The following is a 23,421-nucleotide window of genomic DNA, read 5'->3' as shown; positions in this document are numbered from 1 at the left end:
GATTTTGGAATGTATGGCAGGCGACACTGAGGTTGGTATGCCATCGCTCTCCGGGAAGCCTCCAGACACATTATTGCTGGTCATCGAGGCACACTTCGAAGAGGGACTCATCACTGGAGACAACCCTACTCTATTCAACGAGATTTCAGGCCAAAGACGTGTCTAGAGACGCCACTGACAGCAATGATATGCCAAACCGACTGTCGCCCGCCATACGGCCCTACAGCAAAGGGTGTCATTTCATTTCTCATCAAGACCCTTATGTTTGTCGTCCGAGGCACATTCACAGTACGTCGCCACTTGTTACCCTTTATGTCAAGCCATCCTGTGCCTACATTTCAGCAAAGTAATGCCCGCCCACAAACGGCGAGAGCTTTTACCGCTTGTCTTCATGCTTGCCAAACGGTACTTTGACGAGCAAGGTTGCCCTGTCTCTCACCAATTGAGAGCGTTTGGGGCATCATGGGCAGGGACCTCCAACCAGCTCGGGATTTTGACGATCTAACGCGCCAGTTGGACAGGATTTGGCACGATATCTCTCAGGAGGACATCCAATGACTCTGTTAATCAATGTCGGGTCCAACGACTGCTTGCATAAGGGCCAGAGGTGGACCAGAGCGTTATTGACTCGCTCAGTGTGCGTAGCTCTTTCTCCTGAACAAATCATCCAATATTTCTGAAACTAAAGTCATTTTGTAAATCACATCTTCCGATTTTTGTATTATTCGGATAATTCCATCGTGGTACGGTGATAACACAGGCCAACGATGGAAAATTTTTTTGCTGAAAATCCTTTATTCTTATATTTTTTAGGGTGGGAAATCCAAATATGATACTTAAAAAACTGTATCACCCACCATTTCTTCACATTTCACATTTAAATTTATTAAATTACGCGATTTTTTGAAGAATTTAACAGCTTTTATATAGTTAAAAAATTTAAAAAGGAGATGTAATGAATGTATATGACGTTGGTAGCACTGCTGAAAAACATTTGCTGGCAAAGAAGGTCGATTCTATTTTTGTGTTAACAGATGGTGTTTTGTTTACTGTCAAACTAACCTCACTTTCCCGTTTCCCATACATGTGCTCAGTACAATGTCTAATCGTGGTTGTAAAAACTCTGCTGACAGTTTTTGTTATATTTGTGGTGAATTTGTGATTAAAAAACATCAAAGAAACATTATAGTCTTTGTGAAAGAGGTTTATCTATCATACTTTGGATCTGAACTTGATGACCAAGATAAATCTTGGCGCCGCATAAGGTACGTAATGTGTGTGTTGAAGATCTGAGAAAATGGTCCAAAAACGAAAAAAAAGCCTTTAGACTTGCTGTTCCTATACGGAGGGAGCCAAGAAATCATTCCAATGATTGCTACTTTACAGTGATGATATTACTGGTCATAATTCGAAAAACAAGAAAGTAATAAGCTACCCTAACCTTCTGTCCACCATCCGACCAGTTGTGTGAATTTCCCGGTTCCTGAACCACCAGATGATTTAAATTCTATTACAACAGAAGTATTTTCTGATGTACGATGTGATTTAGATGAAACGGATGATGATGAATGCCTTTGTAATACAGAGAGTCTAGAGCCCAAATTGTTGTATGACGTTAGCTTTGAATCCACAATGAGCTTAAATGAGAAAGAGGCATGGGTATTATTCAAGGAAGTCGTTACAAAGTTCTTAGGACATGAAAAAGACCTTCAATATGTTTCTGTTGTAGTTACAATGTTAAAGAAGTTTAAAACTTTAGGATTTTTAATGAGCCTGAAACTTCGCTTTTTGAACAGCCACGTTTATTACTTCCCGGACAATATGTTAGTGAGGAGCTGGGAGACCGTTTCCACCAGGACATTAAAGCGATGGAAAAACACTACCAAGGCAGTGTTCACCAACATGATGGGGGACGACTGTTGGTCACTTCACCGAGAAGTCCAGCAAGCGACTCATCGTAGAAAAACCTACACAAGAAGCTTCAAAGAAAAAAGAAATGAAACCTATATTAACACATATCATTGTTTTAAGTAGATTACTGTAAATACAAACTATGCTTATGTTGCAACATAGCGTTTCACTAATTTCCCCGTTTACCGTATAGCATAGAATTTTTATACTATTCAGTAAAAAGCATACTACTCGAAAACTATGGGTGATACAAAAAAAGTAGGGCTTGATTTGGACTCAGCTCATAAAAATCTAAAAAGATCAGCTGTTGTTGTTGTTGTTGTTGTGGACTTCAGTCCAGAGAGTGGTTTGATGCAGCTCTCCATGCTACTCTACCTTGTGCAAGCTTCTTCATCTCCCAATATCTACTGCAGCCTATATCCTTCTGAATCTGCTTAGTGTATTCATCTCTTGGTCTCCCTCTACGATTTCTACCCTCCACGTTGCCCTCCAATACTAAATTGGTGATCCTTGATGCCTCAGAATACGTCCTGCCAACCGATCCCTTCTTCTAGTCAAGTTGTGCCACAAATTTCTCTTCTCCCCAATTCTGTTCAATACCTCCTTATTAGTTATGTGATCTACCCATCTAACCTTCAGCATTCTTCTGTAGCACCACATTTAGAAAGCTTCTATCCCCTTCTTATGTAAACTATTTATCGTACACGTTTCACTTCCATACATGGCTACGCTCCATACAAATACTTTCAGAAACGACTTCCTGACACTTAAATGTATACTCGATGTTAACAAATTTCTCTTCTTCAGAAACGCTTTCCTTGCCATTGCCAGTCTACATTTTATATCCTTTCTACTTCGACCATCGTGAGTTATTTTGCTCCCCAAATAGCAAAACCCATTTACTACTTTAAGCGTCTCATTTCCTAATCTAATTCCCGCAGCATCACCCGAATTAACTCGACTACATTCCATTATCCTCGTTTTGCTTTTGTTGATGTTCATCTTATACCCTCCTTTCAAGACACTGTCCATTCCGCTCAACTGCTCTTCCAAGTCGTTTGTTGTCTCTCACAGAATTACAATGTCACAGGCGAACCTCAAAGTTTTTATTTCTTCTCCATGGATTTAATACCTGCTCCGAATTTTTCTTTTGTTTCCTTTACTGCTTGCTCAATATACAGATTGAATAACATCGGGGAGTGGCTGCAACCCTGTCTCACTCCCTTCCCGACCACTGCTTCCTTTCATGCCCCTAGACTCTTGTAACTGCCATCTGGTTTCTGTACAAATTGTAAATGGCCTTTCGCTCCCTGTATTTTACCCTGCCACCTTCAGATTATGAAAGAGAATATTCCAATCAACATTGTCAAAAGCTTTCTCTAAGTCTACAAATGCTAGAAACGTAAGCTTGCCTTTCCTTAATCTATTCTCTAAAATAAGTCGTAAGGTCAGTATTGCCTCACGTGTTCCAACATTTCTACGGAATCCAAACTGATCTTCCCCGAAATCGGCTTCTACCAGTTTTTCCATTCGTCTGTAAAGAATGCGCGTTAGTATTTTGCAGCCGTGGCTTATTAAACTGATAGTTCGATAATTTTCACATCTGTCAACACCTGCTTTCCTTGGGATTGGAATTATTATATTCTTCTTGAAGTCTGAGGGTATTTCGCCTGTCTCATACATCTTGCTCACCAGATGGTAGAATTTTGTCAGGACTGGCTCTCCCAAGGCCGTCAGTAGTTGGGCCTTGTTTCGACTGAGGTCTATCAGTGCTCTGTCAAACTCTTCACGCAGTATCTTATCTCCCACTTCATCTTTTTCTACCTCCTCTTCCATTTCCATAATACTGTCTCAAAACTGAGATCGACAGGAAGTGCAAAGTGTCTGAGCAGGGTTGGCTAAAGGACAAATGTAAGGATGTAGAAGCTTGTATCTCTATGGGTAGGATAGATACTGCCCACAGGAAAATTAAAGAGACCTTTGGAGAAGAAAGAACCACTTAGATGAATATCAAGAGCTCAGATTGAAACCCAGCTCTAAGCAAAGAAGGGAAAGCAGAAAGGTGGAAGAAGTATATAGAGGGTCTGTACAAGCACGAAGTTCTTGAGGACAAAAATCAGCTATCAAAGTAAATAAGTTTTTTAAAAAAAATTTTCGTTGTCCTGTGTATTTTAATTTTTAATTTTAGTTTATTTTTATGTTTTATTTTTATTTTCCATTTTTATTTATTTATTTTTTAGTGCATATGATGATTAATCTCGTTTTATTGCTTTAGTTGCTGATGTTATAAATGGCTCTGAGCACTATGGGATTTTACATCTGAGGTCATCAGTCCCCTAGAACTTAGAACTACTTAAACCTACGTAACCTAAGGACATAACATACATCCGTACCCGAGGCAGGATTCGAACCTGCGACCGTAGCGGTCGCGCGGTTCCAGACTGAACTGCTTAGAATCGCTCGTCCACACCAGCCGGCGCTGATGTTATAATTTTGATCATCGTATTATCTTAAATCATGGTGAATGGTTTTGAGGATTCATCAGTGTTCCGCTCCGTTCGCAGGTTCGAATCCTGCCTCGGGCATGGATGTGTGTGCTGTCCTTAGGTTAGTTAGGTTTAATTAGTTCTAAGTTCTAGGTGACTGATGACCTCAGAAGTTAGGTCGCATAGTGCTCTGAACCATTTGAACCATCAGTGATCTGCTGGGTGTCACAGTGGCCTATGTAAGGGAATGTGGGCAGGAAGAGACACGTACCTTGTGGAAGATGACGAGCAGGTCCTCGAGCTTGCCGTGCAGGTCGCCGCAGATGGTGACCTGCTTGCTGACGGAGGTGGAGGCCTGGTTGAGGTTGGGCAGCCGCTTGAGTGCGGCGGCGGCCTCCCGCAGGATGCTGGCCACGTAGCGCGCGTGCAGGCGGTGTGGCTGCTGCAATCACGACCGCAGACACCACACACGGTGATTAGGCAGTCGACCACAGCGCGGGGGAAAGGGCGGGCAGGAGAGCTGGGGCTAGCTGCTGCTGTGTGCTCTGTCAGTACTGCGCGTGCACTGCTCGTGACGCCACCGGAAATACTGTCAGCTGTACTGCAGGAGTTGAAAGTAAACAGCGCCCCATTGTCATCCCGCCTTACTTAGTATCAGAACATCTATGAGGCGCGTTAATGCTATTGAATTTACACTACTGGCCATTAAAACAGCTACACCAAGAAGAAATGCAGATGATAAACGCGTATTCATTGGATAAATACATTATACTGGAACTGACATGTGATTACATTTTCATGCAATTTGGGTGCACAGATCCTGAGAAATCAGTGCCCAGAACAACCACCTCTGGCCGTAGTAACGGCCTTGATACGCCTGGGCATTGAGTCAAAGAGAGTTTGGATGGCGTGTACAGGTACAGCTGCCCATGCAGATTCAACTCGACACCACAGTTCATCAAAAGTTGTGGCTGGCGTATTGTGACGAGCCAGTTGCTTGGCCACCATTGACCAGACGTTTTCAGTTGGTGAGAGATCAGGAGAATGTGCTGGCCAGGGCAGCAGTCGAACATTTTCTGTATACAGAAAGGCCCGTACAGAACCTGCAACATGCGGTCGTGCATTATCCTGCTGAAATGTAGGATTTCGGAGGGATCGAATGAAGGGTACAGCCACGGGTCGTAACACATCTGAAACGTAGCGTCCACTGCTTAAAGTCCCGTCAGTGCGAACAAGAGGTGACCGAGACTTGTAACCAATTTTACCCCATACCATCACGCCGAGTGATATTCCTGTATGGGGATGACGAATAGACGCTTCCAATGTGCGTTCACCGTGGTGTCGCCAAACACGGATGCGACCATCACGATGCTGTTTAACAGAACCTGGAGTCATCCGAAAAAATGACGTTATGCCGTTCATGCACCCAGGTTCGTCGTTGAGTACACCATCGCAGGCGCTCCTCTCCGTGATGCAGCGTCAAGGGTGAACGCAGCCATGGTCTCCGAGCTGATAGTCCATGCTGCTGCAAACGTCGTCGAACTGTTCGTGCTGATGGTTGTTGTCTTGCAAACGTCCCCATCTGTTGACTCAGGGATCGAGACGTGGCTGCACGATCTGTTACAGCCATGTGGATAAGATGCCTGTCATCTCGACTGCTAGTGATACAAGGCCGTTGGGATCCAGCACGGCGTTCCGTATTAACTTCCTGAACCCACCGATTCCATATTCCGCTAAACAATCATTAGATGTCGACCGACTCGAGTAGCAATGTCGCGATACGATAAACCGCAATCGCGACAGGCTACAATCTGACCTTTATCAAAGTCGGAAACGTTATGGTACGTCACAACAACGTTTCACCAGGCAACGCCGGTCAACTGCTGTTTGTGTATGAGAAGTCGGTTGGAAACATTCCTCATGTCAGCACGTTGTAGCTGTCGCAACCGGCGCCAACCATGTGTGAATGCTCTGAAAAGCTAATCATTTGCGTATCACAGCATCTTCTTCCTGTCGGCTAAATTTCGCGTCTGTAGCACGTCATCTTCGTGGTGTAGCAATTTTAATGGCCAGAAGCGTAATTGCAGCATTGCCTTCGGAGCTGGGACTAATCGCAAGCAAGGACGGGATTCAACAAGTGCGTGTGTGTGTGTGTGTGTGTGTGTGTGTGTGTGTGTGTGTGTGTGTTTGTGTGTTTCTGGACTCTCGTAAGTGGCGGCAGAGTGCAGTATCGCATTAAAACTTACTTTATGCGGACCGTCGTCACGTTTGTCCAAATCTTATAAGTTTTGTTGCAACTCGTCTTGAATGTCTATGAATGTCCATCTTTTCCATAGATGGTTGCGGGACTGGGCTGATCAATACGGGATGTCAAAAATAAATATCTTTCAGCCGTCCTGTTCCCAAATTTATTTCATTTGGCTACTAATTTCGGTGATTTACTACACCATCTTCAGGTCCCTGGCGGACGTGTAGGAAGATTCCATTTCGGTTGTTGTCGGCAAATGATGGTTGGACGTATCGCTTTAGCAAACAGAAATCTACTAATACCAATATTGCTGGCCCCCGTTTTTTTCACAACCGAGGTGGAATCTTCCTACGCGTCGGTCAGGGGCCTGAAGATGGTGCAATAAATCACCGAAACTGGCAGCCAAAATAAATAAGTTTGGAAACTGGACGACTGAAAGGTGTTTAATTGGACACCCTGTCTAGAATGTTGATAAGAATCAGATGGAAGTATTTTTATGGGAGTGTGCTGTTCAAATGGCTCTGAACACTATGCGACTTAACTTCTGAGGTGATCAGTCTCCTAGAACTTAGAACTACTTGAACCTAACTAACCTAAGGACATCACACACATCAGTGCCCGAGGCAGGATTCGAACCTGCGACCGTAGCGGTCGCGCGGTTCCAGACTGTAGCGCCTAGAACCGTTCGGCCACTCCGACCGGCTGAGTGTGCTGTATCCGCTAATAGGTCATAAGCAGTGTCGGCGTGAGAGATTCATTAAAAGCTATCTTGAATTACTGTATGTATGTCCCCACAGTTCAATAAACGTTTTGAGAGCACATAAATAAAAAACAGAGTGAGAAGTTAAGATGGTACTTTTACTGCATTAGGAGTTCTACATATTCTAGGGATGCCAGCTTTTTACGGCCGTTTCCGGGCAAATATAAACAAGGCGGACCTGTCCGGCTTTTATCAGGCTTTTTAGCGATGCAGTATGGAACCCACAACTAAGGACAGTTCCAAGCTAATGACATAAGCATGAGGAGTAAGTATGAGCAGCAGTAAGGAGGTATACCACAAGAATATACAGATATAGCAATCAGTATTTCTTCGTAGGCCGTACGTGGCAACACATAGTGTCACAATCATGCTTCGTGCAGAGCGAGAGACGCAAAGTAGAATGTGCGCATCAGCTCAGGCTGCACTGCCCCGCAACGCACGCGCGTCGCTCCTATCCGTTTTAAGACACACATGTCCGAACGAGAGTTAGTTAGGAAAAACTGTGAGCAATTACGACAACTCAACATATACACTCCTGGAAAATGAAATAAAAACACCGTGAATTCATTGTCCCAGGAAGGGGAAACTTTATTGACACATTCCTGGGGTCAGATACATCACATGATCACACTGACAGAACCACAGGCACATAGACACAGGCAACAGAGCATGCACAATGTCGGCACTAGTACAGTGTATATCCACCTTTCGCAGCAATGCAGGCTGCTATTCTCCCATGGAGACGATCGTAGAGATGCTGGATGTAGTCCTGTGGAACGGCTTGCCATGCCATTTCCACCTGGCGCCTCAGTTGGACCAGCGTTCGTGCTGGACGTGCAGACCGCGTGAGACCACGCTTCATCCAGTCCCAAACATGCTCAATGGGGGACAGATTCGGAGATCTTGCTGGCCAGGGTAGTTGACTTACACCTTCTAGAGCACGTTGGGTGGCACGGGATACATGCGGACGTGCATTGTCCTGTTGGAACAGCAAGTTCCCTTGCCAGTCTAGGAATGGTAGAACGATGGGTTCGATGACGGTTTGGATGTACCGTGCACTATTCAGTGCACGGTACATCCAAACCGTCATCCCATTCCAGCTTGATACCGGAGCTGCAGTTTCTCTGATCAATCACGACACGTACAAATAACTGGGCACACCTCCGTTGTGTGCCGCAAATGTTAAGTTAAATAGCTATTCCGATCAGAATATCCGTGTGTTTTGACAGTGCAGCCTTCTTGCAACATACAAGGGACAAACAAAACTTATGTCTTTTTACGCCCTTCGTTCTTCTTCTGCTGTGAACTTGTTTGGTTTAGATTTATTTCAGTTGTTTAACTTGTCTATAGTCAATCAGGTCCTATCAGTGAATCAGACTGTGCCTTCAGCCAGTGATTCTCGTCTATGTGAAGAGTTTGCAGACATTTTTGCTCTGGGCCTTGGTTGCGCTAAGAACTATAAAGCACATTTGGAACTGAAAGTAAACGCGCAACCGAAATTTTTCAGAGCGCGTAATGTTCCCCACGCATTGCGTGATGAGGTCGCAAGAACGTTACACGATTTGGAGTCACAAGGTGTGATTGAACGTGTGCAGGCTTCTCTCTGGGCATCACCCTTAGTAATTTTGCCCAAAACCTTCCGGAAAATTGAGACTTTGTGTGGACTTCAAGGCAACAGTGAATCCACAATTAGTGATTGCAACTTATCCTTCACCCCGCCCGGAAGATCTTTTTGACAAACTCTGCCCGGTTAACTATTTTTCGAAGTTGGACCTCGCAGATGCGTACTTGCAAATACCGGTGGACGAAGAGTCCCAGCGCGTTTTGGTAGTTAACACGCTTCTTGGTTTGTACAGATTCAAAAGACTGCCACTCGGGTGTTCATCCGCTCCTGCATTGTTTCAGCAGTATCTGCAAACTGTTTGTGCGTCGGTCCCTACTGCAGCAAACTATCTGGACGGTATTGTGATCTCCGGAAAGATGGAAGAAGAACATTTAGCCAATCTCAGAACATTATTTCAGGTCTTGCGACAAAATGGTCTTCGCTTGCGGAAGGACAAATGTGTGTTTTTTGCTCGTGACTTACCCTATCTGGGACAGGTAATCAATGCCCAAGGCATACATCCCAGTCCCGAGCACCTCCGTGCCATACAAGACTTGCCTTCACCGCAGAATTTGAAGCAGCTACAGTGTGTGCTGGGAAAAATCAACTATTATCATAAATATATCCCACACGCCTCTTCCATTTCAGCTCCGCTTCATCGCTTACGCCGTAAAGGTGTTCCGTTCGTCTGGACGACGGAATGCGAACGCGCCTTTCGCCAGTTGAAATCAGCGTTGCTGTCAAATACTTGCCTTACGCCATTCGATCCCCAGAAATCCCCTTTTATTGAAGGTAGATGCATCGGATTTCGGGATCGGTGCTGTGCTTGCGCACAAAGATGGATCGCATGGTCGCCCTATTGCCTTTGCGTCCAAATTGCTCTCGTCTGCGCAAGGAAATTATTCACAGATCGAGAAAGAAGCTTTGGCTCTCGTCTTTGGTGTTACTTAGTTTCATGATTTCTTGTATGGTCGTCTTTGGTGTTACTAAGTTTCATGATTTCTTGTATGTTCGTCACTTTACCATCATCACAGACCACAAACCTTTGACATCGCTTTTTCATCCGAACAAGCCTGTACCTCCGCGTACAGCGCAGAAATTCATTCGCTGGTCTATTTTCCTCTCGCAGTACCGCTACGATATCTTGTATAGGTCCACTGGTAAGCACAGAAACGCCGATGCATTGTCCCGTTTGCCTGTTGCTGAGGATAGAGCATTCGATTCTTCCAAACTTGCTTGCATGTTCATTGATGCGGAAACTGATGACGTGGTCGAATCGTTTCCGATTGATTTTCGTCGTGTAGCTACAGCCACAGCTGCTGACCCTGTCCTTGCTACCGTTTTGCGTTTTGTTGCTACGCAATGGCCCTTGTCAAAGTCACGGATCGAGGATCCGTTGGTTCGCCGATTTCTTGCTCACAAGGAGAGACTTTTTGTACGACGTGGTGTTTTGCCGTTGCGTTCTGATAATGATCAGTCCCGGGTCGTGGTCCCACGTTCGTTACAGTCCTCTGTCTTACGGCTTCTCCACCAAGGACATTGGGGTATAGTGCGCACGAAACAACTTGCTCGTCAGCAGTGTACTTGGTTCGGAATCGATGCTGCGATTAGGAATATGTGCTCTTCTTGCATGGCGTGTGCCGAACAACAACACGCATCACCGCCGAAATTCTTTGCGTGGCCGAAAGCCACTTCCCCTTGGCAACGCTTGCACATCGATTTTGCTGGTCCATTCTGGAATGCTCGATGGTTGGTTGTGGTAGATTCATTCAGTAATTTTCCTTTTGTTGTCCGGATGTCTTCCACGACGTCATCTGCCACCATCCAAGCGTTATCCGCTATCTTTTGCATTGAAGGTCTTCCACAGACTATTGTTTCCGACAATGGCCCACAATTCATGTTCGCAGAATTTCAGTCATTCTGCAAGGCCAATGGTATTCAACATCTGACATCCGCGCCGTTTTCGCCTCAGTCAAACGGTGCCGCTGAACGATTGGTCCGGACTTTCAAGTCATAGATGTTGAAGTTGAAAGAGTCGCATTCTCGGGAGGACACGTTATTGCTCTTTTTGTCCTCGTATCGCTCTCAGCCCCGAGATGGTCGCTCGCCGGCTGAGTTGCTCCACGGTCGTCCTCATCGAACCTTGATGTATTTGCTGCATCCGCCGCATCAGGTTCCTGTGCAGCGGCAGTCACCTGCTTTTGCTCCAGGCGACGTTGTATACTATCGCAACTATCGAGGTCCACAGCGTTGGCTCGCAGGGCGCATTCTTCGCTGCCTCGGCCGCGCTATGTATCTGGTTTTGGGGGCCTCTGGTGAGGTGCGTCGGCATCTCAATCAGCTGCGCCTCTGTCGTCGCACGGGTTCTGCCGCTCCCCGTCTGCTTTCAGCGACGGTGCCGTCAGGTCAGCGCCCGGGGGACCCATCTACTGGCTCGCCTCATCGCCAGGTGTTACCGTCGCTGCCTTCCATTTTGCACCATGGCGACGCGCCGCCGCCGCCGCCGCCGCCGCCTGTTCTCCCGCCGGCGACGCCCGCAATGGACGCTTCGCTGCAGCCGCCAAGCGCCTCCCTCGGTCACGCGCCGCCGATCGCTTCCCGTGACCAGCTGTCCTCCGACATGGACCTCTTGCCCGCTCCGGACCAGATGTCGTCTTCGCCCGTCGGCTGCCCCGCCCCGATGGAGGTCGAATCTTCGGCCCCTCCTGTCTCTTTACAGGCGCATACACCGCATGTTGGCGTGCACCATGGACTAGGTTTTCAGGCGTTTCCTAGCTCCCCTCGGACCGAATGGACGGGTGCGGGTGGCACAGGCTCGCCTGTTGTTTGGCTCCCCACCTCGTCGCATACGTCAACACGGGGTCCTCCCCACGGTGGGCGGAAGCCTTATAACACAACCGTTCGCCCATTTGCGGGGGAGGAATGTGGCGTCACCGCCAGACACCACACTTGCTAGGTGGTAGCCTTTAAATCGGCCGTGGTCCGTTAGTATACGTCGGACCCGCGTGTCGCCACTGTCAGTGATTGCAGACCGAGCGCCACCACACGGCAGGTCTAGAGAGACTTACTAGCGCTCGCCCCAGTTGTACAGCCGACTTTGCTAGCGAAGCTACACTGGCGAATACGCTCTCATTTGCCGAGACGATAGTTAGCTTAGCCTTCAGCTACGTCATTTGCTATGACCTAGCAAGGCGCCATTGCCAGTTTATATTCAGTGAAATAATGTCTAAACAAGAGCGATGTTCTCCAATTGTGGATTAAAGTTAAGTATTCCAAGAACTACGTTCTTTTCTTTGTAGGATAATTACTTTACCTTGTTCCAGACCTCACGCCAATCTGCGTGAGCTTAACGCGTGCCTTTCGGCTACCTCCGAGTGGCTTGGCTGTCTTGCCAAGTCACTACGGAGAGCGACTTACAACTGCAATTTGTGTGTCGAGTCCAGTCAAGGCTAGGACATGATGGGAAAATATGGAGGGCAATATTAAACCTGATAACAAGCCAGGTGACTAAAAAACGAGAAGAATCAAAAGGAAGTAGAAAATTTGTCTTCATAGAGTGACTGAATATGTAGGAAAAGTGTGTGTGTGTGTGTGTGAGAGAGAGAGAGAGAGAGAGAGAGAGAGAGAGAGAGAGAGAGTGTGTGAGAGGGCGAGAGAGAGAGTTGGAGACAGGGAGAGAGGGGGGAGAGAGAGGGAGAGAGAGAGGAAGGGAGGGAGGGAGGGAGGGAGAGAGAGAGAGAGGGGGGGGAGGGAGGGAGGGAGGGAGGGAGGGAGGGAAGGAGGGAGAGAGAGAGAGAGAGAAAGAGCCCCACCTTCTTTTTCCGGAAGCAGTCGATGAGGTTGTCGAGGTCTGCCCTGGAGAGCGGCGAGCCGACGTGGATGCCCTTGTAGGTGCTGTCCACCGGGCTGAGTCCTCCGTCGCTGGACTCGTCGTCCGCTGGCTGCGCGCCCGCCGACCCTGGGACACACACACACATATGCTCACATACTCACACACACTAGGTGACAGCGCCGGCCTCATGTTTATTCATGGCGGGCAAAAGCCGCAGCGGCAGCTGTCTCCGCCAACGCCCCCCGCCACCGACCCCACTGGTTGGTATGACGGGACGTCGCGCCGTGGGCGCAAAACATCGCCACCACCCGAGGGTAGTGTAAACAAGTGAAAGCGCCGCGAGCTGGAGTGACTAGGCGCAGAGGGAGCAGGCCGACAAGGACACAATAAAAGGGGCGTAGAAAAGCAAGGAGGGATGGGTGGCAAAGAGAGAGAGAGAGAGGAGAGAGAGAGAGAGAGAGAGCTTTTGTGTTCGTGTGTGTGGATGTGAGCCCCTATATGAATGGCATAATAGGCTAAAGGGTAAAAGGGGGTAAGCTAGAGGCAGATGAATGGGGAGATGAAAAGGTAGAAGGAAAATGAGAAGGCCTGATAGAAACACAGATATATATATATATATATATATATATATATATATAGAGAGAGAGAGAGAGAGAGAGAGAGAGAGAGAGAGACTCCGCCTGTATATGTGTACGAGAGAGAGAAGGAGATAGATGGGGGAAATTGTGTGTATAGAACAGGAAGGTGTAATTTCAGTACAAACTTCTGAGGTATTGCTGACAGCATTTCTGTGAGACGGTATGTCAAGGGCAATGTCCGTACCACTATAAAATGCCAATGTGACAGTAACGGAAGAAAACTGTGACACCAAAAAAATTATTAAAGTAATGAAATTTCGGGAATACGGTGGTCTAGGCAACTTATTTAAGCGATTAACGGTGCAAAACCACACTTGAAAAGTGCGCGATGGGCGCAATGCATTTCATGAATGGCACCACAACAGATCGAATCAACAGACTGACCTACACATTTGTAGTCAGAGTGTGTGGATAACCGCCGGCCGAACTGGCCGAGCAGTTCTAGGCGCTACAGTCTGGAGCGGCGAGACCGCTACTGTCGCAGGTTCGAATCCTGCCTCAGGCATGGATGTGTCTGATGTCCTTAGGTTAGTTAGGTTTAAGCAGGTCTAAGTTCTAGGAGACTGATGACCTCAGATGTTAAGTCCCATAGTGTTCATAGCCATTTGAGCCGTTGTGGATAACCACGAGAGTGATCTTCCTGTCATAGGATATCACAACGTATACATAACTCCAGGTTTAGGTCCAGGGTATGTAGACACCAGGCCCTCAATGATCACCTTGTAACCAACACACGGCCATCACTGGCACCGAGGTTGCACCAGCTTTCATCAGAAAACACAACTGACCTCTTCCCTGCGCACCAATGAGCCCGCGCTTGACATAAATGAAGTCGCGAATAGCGGTGGTTTTTGGTCACTGGAGTGCACGCTACAGGGCGCCTGCTCGGATCTGTCTTTGTGGTAACCAATTTGTAACACTTCGTTGTGTCAATGTGGTCAGCATTCATGTGTAGTGGCCCCATCCTGCCAAGCCTTTCTGAAATAAAACAGAAGCAATATCCTGCTTCTCGTAGCCCTATCACACGACCTCGTTCAAACTCAGTGAGATGTTGATAATGGTGTCTTTGTCGCCTTAAAGGCATTCTTGACTAAAACCAACTCACCACGCCCAATCTCAGGGGTAACTAACGCTCAGGACCGTTACAGCGTGTATTCAGATCAAACCTGATTTGCATCCTCATAGTGACGCTAATAGCACCACTCTTATGCGACTGGCGCGAAATTTGAGTAGACATCATCTTCAAACGTAGAAAAACGCCTAACAACTTCCGTCTAAATCGCACCAATGTTTCTTGCTGTTGCGATTTCTTTTTCCGTCAGTATATTTCACACTATCACTCATCTCCACCTTCTGCGTAATCTTCTATCCGAATCCATTCTGCATCTTCATAAGGCAATCGTCACCAGAGCTTAGCATCTGACTGTTCCAGAGTGCGTGAGGAGAGTAACTGTCTACAGTGATATGCTGCGTTCGAAGGGCACTATTTGAAAAAGATACAAAGCTGAAAATTTTCAGTAGGGGAGCTACCGACCACCTATAGATACGGGTAAGGCAGGTACACCAGTAGTGTGAGCATTACATCTAACAAAGAAAAATATACTCCATGACACTTACATATTACGTAGCGCACGTAGTATCTGATCAAAAGTATCGCATGACTGTTACTACGGGAAGCGGATTCGCCCACAATGGGTTGGACATACAGAAACTGAAGCCTAAGCTGATAATGGAAAGCAAATTTATTGAAACGAACATAAAACTTCAGTAATCCTTCTTTGATACGTAATTGCACAACACAATAAATAGTTGATACTTAAGCCGGTCTTTGAATTGGTTGATATACGTTAACCCGGTGGACCGGCAGTCATTGAAATCTGAATCACAATTATTAGATTCTAAGTACTACACTGCGCAACAGAATGAAAAGATCACTTTTCGAAATCCCGCAATTTCCTCTCATTATGACGCACAAGTCTGAAATGTGGCTGAAAGGTGCGTACAGTCTTCCCCTGTAATGGTGCAAAAGCATGGCCCCTTGCAACGTCACCCTCTGGCTCGATGACGCTTCGAGCAGCAAGATGTCGATTCATGCGAAGAAAACGCCAGAGCTCAGAAGCAGATGGGACTCGAATGTTGGTTAATGATGTCACATTGGCACCAAATTTCATTACAGTTCTGCCCAACCTCACCACGAACGTGTCACACTATCAGACGGTAGTCACACCCCCGTCTTACCCACATTTCACGCCTTTCTTTGACACCTCTGCGATGGAAGTCTGAACCGCGACGCCAAGTGTGAAATCACGCATGTTTCTTGTGAGTGACTGAGGAAAACATCTCAGACACAACGCCAATCAGAATCCACACGAAAAGACAGCAGACGGTGAGATGAAGAACATCAACGAAATCGCCCATTTCCCTGAGACGTCGATTCCCCCACATTTCGCGGTAGAAAAGTACAGTTCGAAGTGCGATGAGCCACAGCAAGACTTTCTTGACAACCTTGGACACTGGTGACACCCTCGGGCCTTTCAAGCCTTCTCTGTTAACACTATAGAGCTACATATCCCTTGAACGTCGTAGCACTCTTCTAGAGTGAAGTGCAATCGAAAAGTTTGCTCTCATGTACAGAGTGGAGCCAGTAGGAACCGTTCAAAACCATCCGACGAAATTTGAACCCTATCCGAAGAAGTGAAGGGTGCTTACGCTTTTTCAGCGCTCCTATTTTGCGTCCTCCTGGTGAATGACCGTGGTAGGCGGGGGGAGGGGAAGGCGGGAAGGGATGCCATTGGCACATGCTCGAAACGGAGTGAAGGGTCAGTCTAAGGCACAAAAGTTCGACAAAACCCTCGGTAGCGCCCGCCAACCTTTCTTGAGAATTTTTAAAATGTCGTGTTCAGAGACAACCTGTGAAACACTCTGAGGCGCTTGGAGTGTGTGTGTTGGGGTTTATGGGCGCTCAACATCGAGGTCATCAGCGTCCTGAGGCGCTTGGAGGCAGGCAGCTGGAATCTCAGGGGTGTCACTGCAGGCGTCTCTGACTACTTTAATGGTTGCCTCTGTGCAAGTCCGTTTCTAAAATTCTCAATAAAGACGGCACCTTACCTTACCTTATGTGTCGCCATGGGAGGCAATTGCGGGGTTCGATAAAATAACGCTTTAATTGTGTTCCGCAGTGTAGCTCACGAGGAACTGATTGTAACATAAACAACATGTAGGGGCAAAGTGCAGAAGTCCCGATTGTCCGCGCTGTAGAGGTCACGTCTCTATTTAGCTCGAGGACGACTGTTGCCGGCTCCACGTTCCACTGGAGAAGAAGATCCCAGGCTGATAGACCAGCATAGGACGGCAGGTCGCTACACGATTCCAGGAGAGCTTCTGATGAAGGAACCGTAGCAGCAGTCCAGAGAGCTCGACCGTGGAGAACTGGTCAGCCAAAGCCGCGTGGCGGACTAAAGGGAATTGACGTACCAGGATACAATGGTATCTGGTCTAGAGCACTTGATCCTGCGGAAGCGAGTAGGTCCGCACTGACTGTGCCCTCTTGGAGCGACGCAGCTGCCGCCAAAATTTGCAGTGGCGCTGTGTGTCGTTATAGGCCCTGCGACTTCTGTCATACACCCCCTTGGTTCAGATATTACTAGAGGGACACACGAGGGAGGCTCCATCCTCCACATTTGTGATACCTTAACCTCTACTGGGGTCACTTTTAATGAGGTGTGTGCGTATCTGTGGAGGAGTAGTAGCCCCTCTTCCTCAAGATCTCAAGTCAGAGAAGGTAGCGTTGAACACTGGGGTGTGGAGTGAAGTCAACATTCTAACTCCAGCCAAAGGGAGTCCATTCGGCTTACGTCGGGACTCTAGGCCAACCAATTGATTTGAGAGATGTTATTGTCCATAAACCATTGCCTCACAGACGCTTCTTTATGATAAGGTACACTATATATATATATATATATATATATATATATATATATATATATATATATATATATATATCATCGTCACGAAACTCGACCTCTACGGCAGAACACAATGCTCTAAAATGCTCTTATAACCATCTTGATTTATCGTTTTCCTAATTGTAATAGAACCGCACTTCAACCAAGGAAAACAACCCCATACCGTAATACCTCGTCCTCAGTACTTCAATGTTCGCACCACACGTGATGGCAGGCAATGTTATCCAGGCATTCAACAAATGCATACCATTATCCAGGGTATAGCGAGCACAATCAGTCCGAGTCAATCCTTTCCAGTCCACTGTCCAGTGGTGCCGCTCTTTGCATAACTTCAGGGGTTGCTTAACGCTTACTACAAAAATTTGTACGAGAAATGCATTCTCATTTGCGAATATGGACAACGCATCAGCTGTATAATGGAATGACAACAGTGGAAATTTGTGCCGGACCGAGACTCGAACCCAGATTTCCCACTTATCTCGAGCGGTCACCTCACCAATTGGGTAACCGAGCATGAATCACAGCCAGACCCAAACTTCCACATTTCGCAACCTGTGTCTACAACCTGTATCCGTTTTCTACACTGAAGCACCAAAGAAACTGCTATAGGTATGCGTATTGAAATACAGAGATATGTAAACGCGCAAAATAAAGCGCTGCGGTCGGGAACACCTATATAAGATAACAAGTGTTTGGCACAGTCGCTTACTGCTGCTACAATGACAGGTTATTAAGATTTAAATGAGTCTGAAAGTCGTATGGGACACAGCGAGGTAGCGATGAAGTGGGGATTTTTCCGTTCGACCATTCCACGAGTGTACCGTGCATGTAAGAGATCCAGTAAAACGTCAAATCTCCGACGTCGCTGCGGCTGGAAACTATCGTGCAAGAACGGGACCAACGATAAGTGAAGAGAATTGTTCAACGGGACATGAGTACAACCCTTCCGCTAATTGATGCAGATTCCAATGCTGCGCCATCAACAAGTGTCAGCATGCGAACGACTCAACGAAACATCAACTAATGGGCTTTCGGAGACGAAGTCCCACACGTGTACCTTTGATGACTGCACGGCACAAAGCTTTAAGCCTCACCTACGCCGGTCAACACCGACATTGGACTGTTGATGACTGGAAACATGTTGCCTGGTCGGACGAGTCTCGTTTCAGATGGAATCGAGCGGATGGACGTGTACGGGTATGGAGACTGCCTCAGGACTCCATGGTCCCGGCATATCATCAGGAGATTGTTCAAGCTGATGAAGGCTGTTTAATGGTGTGGAGCGTGTGCAGAGGGAGTGATATGGGACCGTGATACGTCTAGATACGACTAGGTACGATGTGTCTGATGCGTCTAGATACGACTCTGACAGGAGACACGTACGTAAGCATCCTGTCTGATCACATGTATCCATTCATGACAATTGTGCATTCCGACGGACTCGGACAATTGCAGCCAGACAGTGCTTCACCCCACACTTTCAGATTTGCTACGGAGTGGTTCGGGGGAGGCTCATCTGAGTTTAAACATTTCCTCTGACTAGCAGACTCCCCAGACATGAACAAACGTTATTCAGCATATACGCGATGCCTTGCAACGTGCTGTTCAGAAGAGATTTCCATCCCCTCGTACTCTTAAGGATTTATGGACAATCCTGCAGGATTAATGGTGTCAGTTCCGTCCAGCACTACTACAGACATTAGTCGAGCACTTGCAACGTCTTGTTGTGGTACTTCTGCGTGCTCGCTGAGGCCCTAGACAATATCAGGGATGTGTAGTAGTTTCTCTGGCTCTTCAGCGTGTATTCCATTGCAAAGGACACGTTTTACTTGAAAGTGAGAATGCATTTCATATATTTCATAATGACTGTAGTCGCTGCAGTACCTATTTCTTCGGACATGTATGCTGGCCGAAGTGGCCAAGCGGTTAAAGGCGCTACAGTCTGGAACCGCGCGACCGCTACGGTCGCAGGTTCGAATCTTGCCTCGGGCATGGATGTGTGTGACGTCCTTAGGTTCGTTAGGTTTAAGTAGTTCTAAGGTCTAGGGGACTGATGACCTTAGAAGTTAAGTCCCATAGTGCTCAGGGCCATTTTTTTCTTCGGACATGTATGCATATCCGCAGGAGCAATGCATCGTAATTTGGAATAGTGCAGGCACTGCAATTTCGTACAAATATTGTGACTTATTAGGACCTGCTCGATATTACACCCCATTCTTTATAACTGTCTACCCACCGTAATTGTCCTAGTGCTGGTAGAAATTTAGAATCCAACGAGTGGTGTCTTCAAATGATTTTGTGCTTTCCGTTCGATCTTGGTTGAACTGCAAATGTTCTTTCAGGTTTCTGCTTCATACAACAAAAGTCGATTTGTGCAGATTTAGAAGGGTTGAAACGTCCCTAATCGATTTGTCGCTCAGGTGACTCTCTAGTGACTAGTCTACGTTCCAAGTCACGGTGTTCTCCTGACCGACCCATTCTGATGTTACTCTTTCTCTACCGACTACACAGTACTCTCCACCTGTTTTGTACTGACGAGTCTGCCTCTCGAGCAATCCACTGGCCAATGCTGAATTCACAGAGGTGTTGTAATTCTTTTATTAGATAGTATACAATAGTGGAAATTCGTTATCCTGGGTAAACACAGGAGAGTTAATATAACTCGCAGATTCAGAAGCCAGCTATCATTTGGGATTTCTGCCAACGTTATTTGCTGCGCATCAGAGCAAACTCAGTTGCAGTAACTAGTAGCTTCCAAATTAAGAGGCTGTAACTGTCGGTGTTGCTTATTACCAAATCATTCATTCAGGTATACCTTTGAATTCCATCTTGAGGAACAAAAGCGCAAAGTATGAACACGTTTTGAAACTACAGAAAAAGAACGTAACAATATTAAAAACAAATAGTTATAATGCTCATTGTAAAGATCTGTTCATAACATTGCGGTCTGAAGGACATCATCTGAGTACATTTACTGGTCAGTTATGCAAATCAAAACTACTCTTGATAATTATGGCACAAACTGCTCTGCGGATAACTATGGAAAAAGATAAAGACTTACCAAGAAAGAACAGATATAAAATTCAAAAAAGCATTTTCGAAGGAAGAATAATGTGTGGCATCAATGGCTGAGAGTCCCCACTTTGGGAAGTTCTGCCGCCGAGTTGCAAGTCGTTCCAGGTGACGTCACATAGGGTGACTTGCGTGTCGATGAATATGAAAAGATGATGACAACACAACAGCCAGTTCCTGATCAGAGGATGTGCCATCCACCTACGAATCGAACCTGGGCCCGTGCATGGCAGACAGATGTGCCGCTTTCTTTTTTTCCCAACTGTCTGATTTTTTTGTCTTTCTTTGTGGAATATGAGAGGGAAATACAAACTTTATTTCTAAACAAACATATATCAAATCAGCAGCTAACGTCATAAAATATAACTGGGGAAAACTGACCATTCCTTGTGAACAGTCAATGGGAGGGCGATGGGCAGAGTGGGCAGGGGCTGACCACACCGGGCCTGGCCACAGTGCCCCAGCACCACCAACCAACAGGTAGTCGACAAGGGGGAACAGTCAAAGAAGGAGATAATTGTATCCATGAAATTTCATCTTGTGATACAGCAGTGGGAGGTAGAGGACACGGGAATGGAAAACAAGGATAGTGGGGTATCAGGTGCTGTGCGCACTGGGGGCGTGAAATAATGGGCGTGTGTGTAAGTGGTGAATAGCAGTCGAGCCAACCATGGCAGGCACATTCCAGCTGAGCGGGTAAAACCCCACAGAGGTAGTTGGCGAAATAAGCGGGGTAGTGTAGACGTCGGTCACTCACTGCATGCGACATGGGCGACGTTGCCGAACGATCGCGCGAGTGACTTGGAGGGTGCACCGGAAGTTAACCACTGTGATGCGACAGATGATGGACGGAAAGACTATGCCAAGGTGTCGGAAGTTCGGAAGCTTTGGACACGAGGTAGAAGCGCCAGTTGTTCTCGCGTTGAGTCCCGCGGCCAGTTGTCATCGCTGTGGATTTGGTAACACTCAATGCACTGTTTGCCACGTACCCAGCAACAACAGGTCATCTGCATAGGCACGACAGTGCAACGTGTATTGTCCAGGGCGAACCCCGACAAGTGTTTCGTGAGACACCCAATAAGTGGCTTCAGGACGAAGGACGAAGCATAGGGAAGCATAGGACGCAGGCATCCCCGACGTTAAGATAAGGCGAATCGGTGCCAGTCTGGCAATACGACCGGTAGCCTTGACAAGGGAGCAGGCACTGGTGTAGAGTACTAGTGATGGCGACCGGGAAGTTCATTCGCTCCCTGACAGTTAAGATGTAACAATGTCACACCCGATCAAAGGCACTCTCAAAGTCGACAGCCACCAATGCTGGATGGAGATTGCACGTAGCTGCTAGAGCAGTCAAATCTCGACATTCATATACGACCATTGGGTGTTGATGGGTCCACCTGGTGTCGTTCATTCTGTAGATATTATACTCGGAAGAATACGATGGCATCGTCCCGCTAAAATATCTTTTAGTCGGCATTGAACAAGATTAGGGGGCAGTAATGGCCATCTGTATTCACCTGCGATAGCCTGTGGATTAGTATGATAATGCTTTCGATAAATGGTGGTTGAACTGTGGCGGCTGTGGTCAACAGTTCGTGAAACATCGTAGTCAGCCTTCGCACCACCAAATCCTGAGAAACCCGGTAAAATTCCACAGGAAGACCATCCACGGCAAGCGACTTGTTTGGAGCACCTTTCGCTGTCGCATCCTTGATGTCATCACAGGCGATGTTCTTCATCACGGTTTCTCCTTCGATGCCCGAGACAGTGCGAGTGAGGTGGGACAAAATCGGCTCCAAATCATGTACTTCATGTTGCTGATACAGATAGATGTGGCGAAATGTGTTCCTCAAAGCCAGCCACAATATCTGCCTGGTTAATAGCCAGATTCCTCCTGCGATTGACGAGTTCTAAGACCAGTTGTTGCCGACACTACTTCCTGTCAATCACGATGTGGTGCATTGAGGGATCTTTCTCCCAAGCTTTATCTTGACACCTAGTCCTCATGACCACTCCCTGCAGTCAGTGGTACGTCAGCGGAACTATATGAGCCTTGATCCAATTATGATCCATCTAGGGATCAGAGAGGGTGGTTGCGTATCACGGTCATCAAGCACAGCGAAATAGAAGACTGTTGTATGGCGGTTCCATTCAGACACCTCCCAATTTCATTCGGAGAATGCAGATCATGAGCACGTGGTGTGGCTCACTGTCCAAAAGTATATAAGGCATTACCTTTGAATAGCAATTCAGCAGGTGAAACAGAGTTTTTTCGAGAGGTACAGGGTGACAATTATTGGACTACATGAAAAAAAATAAAACATAAATTAGTCACAAACTACGGCGTGCACACACTTTATTCAACATGTAAACGTCACTACAGATATTCGGATTTATGCTATGACGTATTCAATATGTCATCATTGGCGATAATGTGGCGCAGGCGAATAGCCTAATTCTGCATGACCCGCTGAGGTGTCGGAACATCGATTCTATCGATGATACCCTGAAAGGCAGTTTTCAGTTCAGCAGTGGTTTTGGGGTTACTGCTGTACACCTTGTCCTTAATAAAGCTCCACACAGAGGAGTCGCATGTGTTCAGATCCGGAAAGTATAGCGGCCAATCGAGGCCCATGCCAGTGGCGTCTGGATACCCCAGAGCCAGAATGCGGTCCCCAAAGTGATTCTCCAGGACATCAAACGCTCTGCTGGTTCGATGGGGTCGAGCTCCGTCTTGCATGAACCACATCTTGTCGAAATCGAGGTAAATGTAGATAACGGGGATGAAATCATCTTCCAAAACATTCACGTACCATTTGGTAGTCACCGTGCCAACAAGGAATATCGCACCGATTATTCCGTGACCGGACAAACACCACACACTCACCCATTGAGGGTGAATAGAC

At 46.9% G+C, this 23,421-nt stretch overlaps 1 protein-coding gene across 1 annotated transcript in view; it reads right to left on the bottom strand.

Annotated features, from left to right (window-relative positions):
• Positions 1-23,421, bottom strand: part of LOC124789082 (serine/threonine-protein phosphatase rdgC) — a 1,335,318-nt gene that overhangs the window by 677,181 nt on the left and 634,716 nt on the right. Inside the window, exons 5-6 of the mRNA XM_047256373.1 lie at positions 12,821-12,966; positions 4,669-4,839 (exon numbers count right to left, since the gene is read on the bottom strand). Of these exons, the coding sequence (XP_047112329.1) occupies positions 4,669-4,839; positions 12,821-12,966 (317 nt within the window). The remainder of the gene's footprint in view (positions 1-4,668; positions 4,840-12,820; positions 12,967-23,421) is intronic.

Source organism: Schistocerca piceifrons, chromosome 3, assembly GCF_021461385.2.
Source record: "Schistocerca piceifrons isolate TAMUIC-IGC-003096 chromosome 3, iqSchPice1.1, whole genome shotgun sequence".
Taxonomy (NCBI): Eukaryota; Metazoa; Arthropoda; class Insecta; order Orthoptera; family Acrididae; genus Schistocerca; species Schistocerca piceifrons.
Note: the sequence above shows the minus strand (reverse complement) of the source record. Positions and strands in the feature narration are given on the sequence as shown.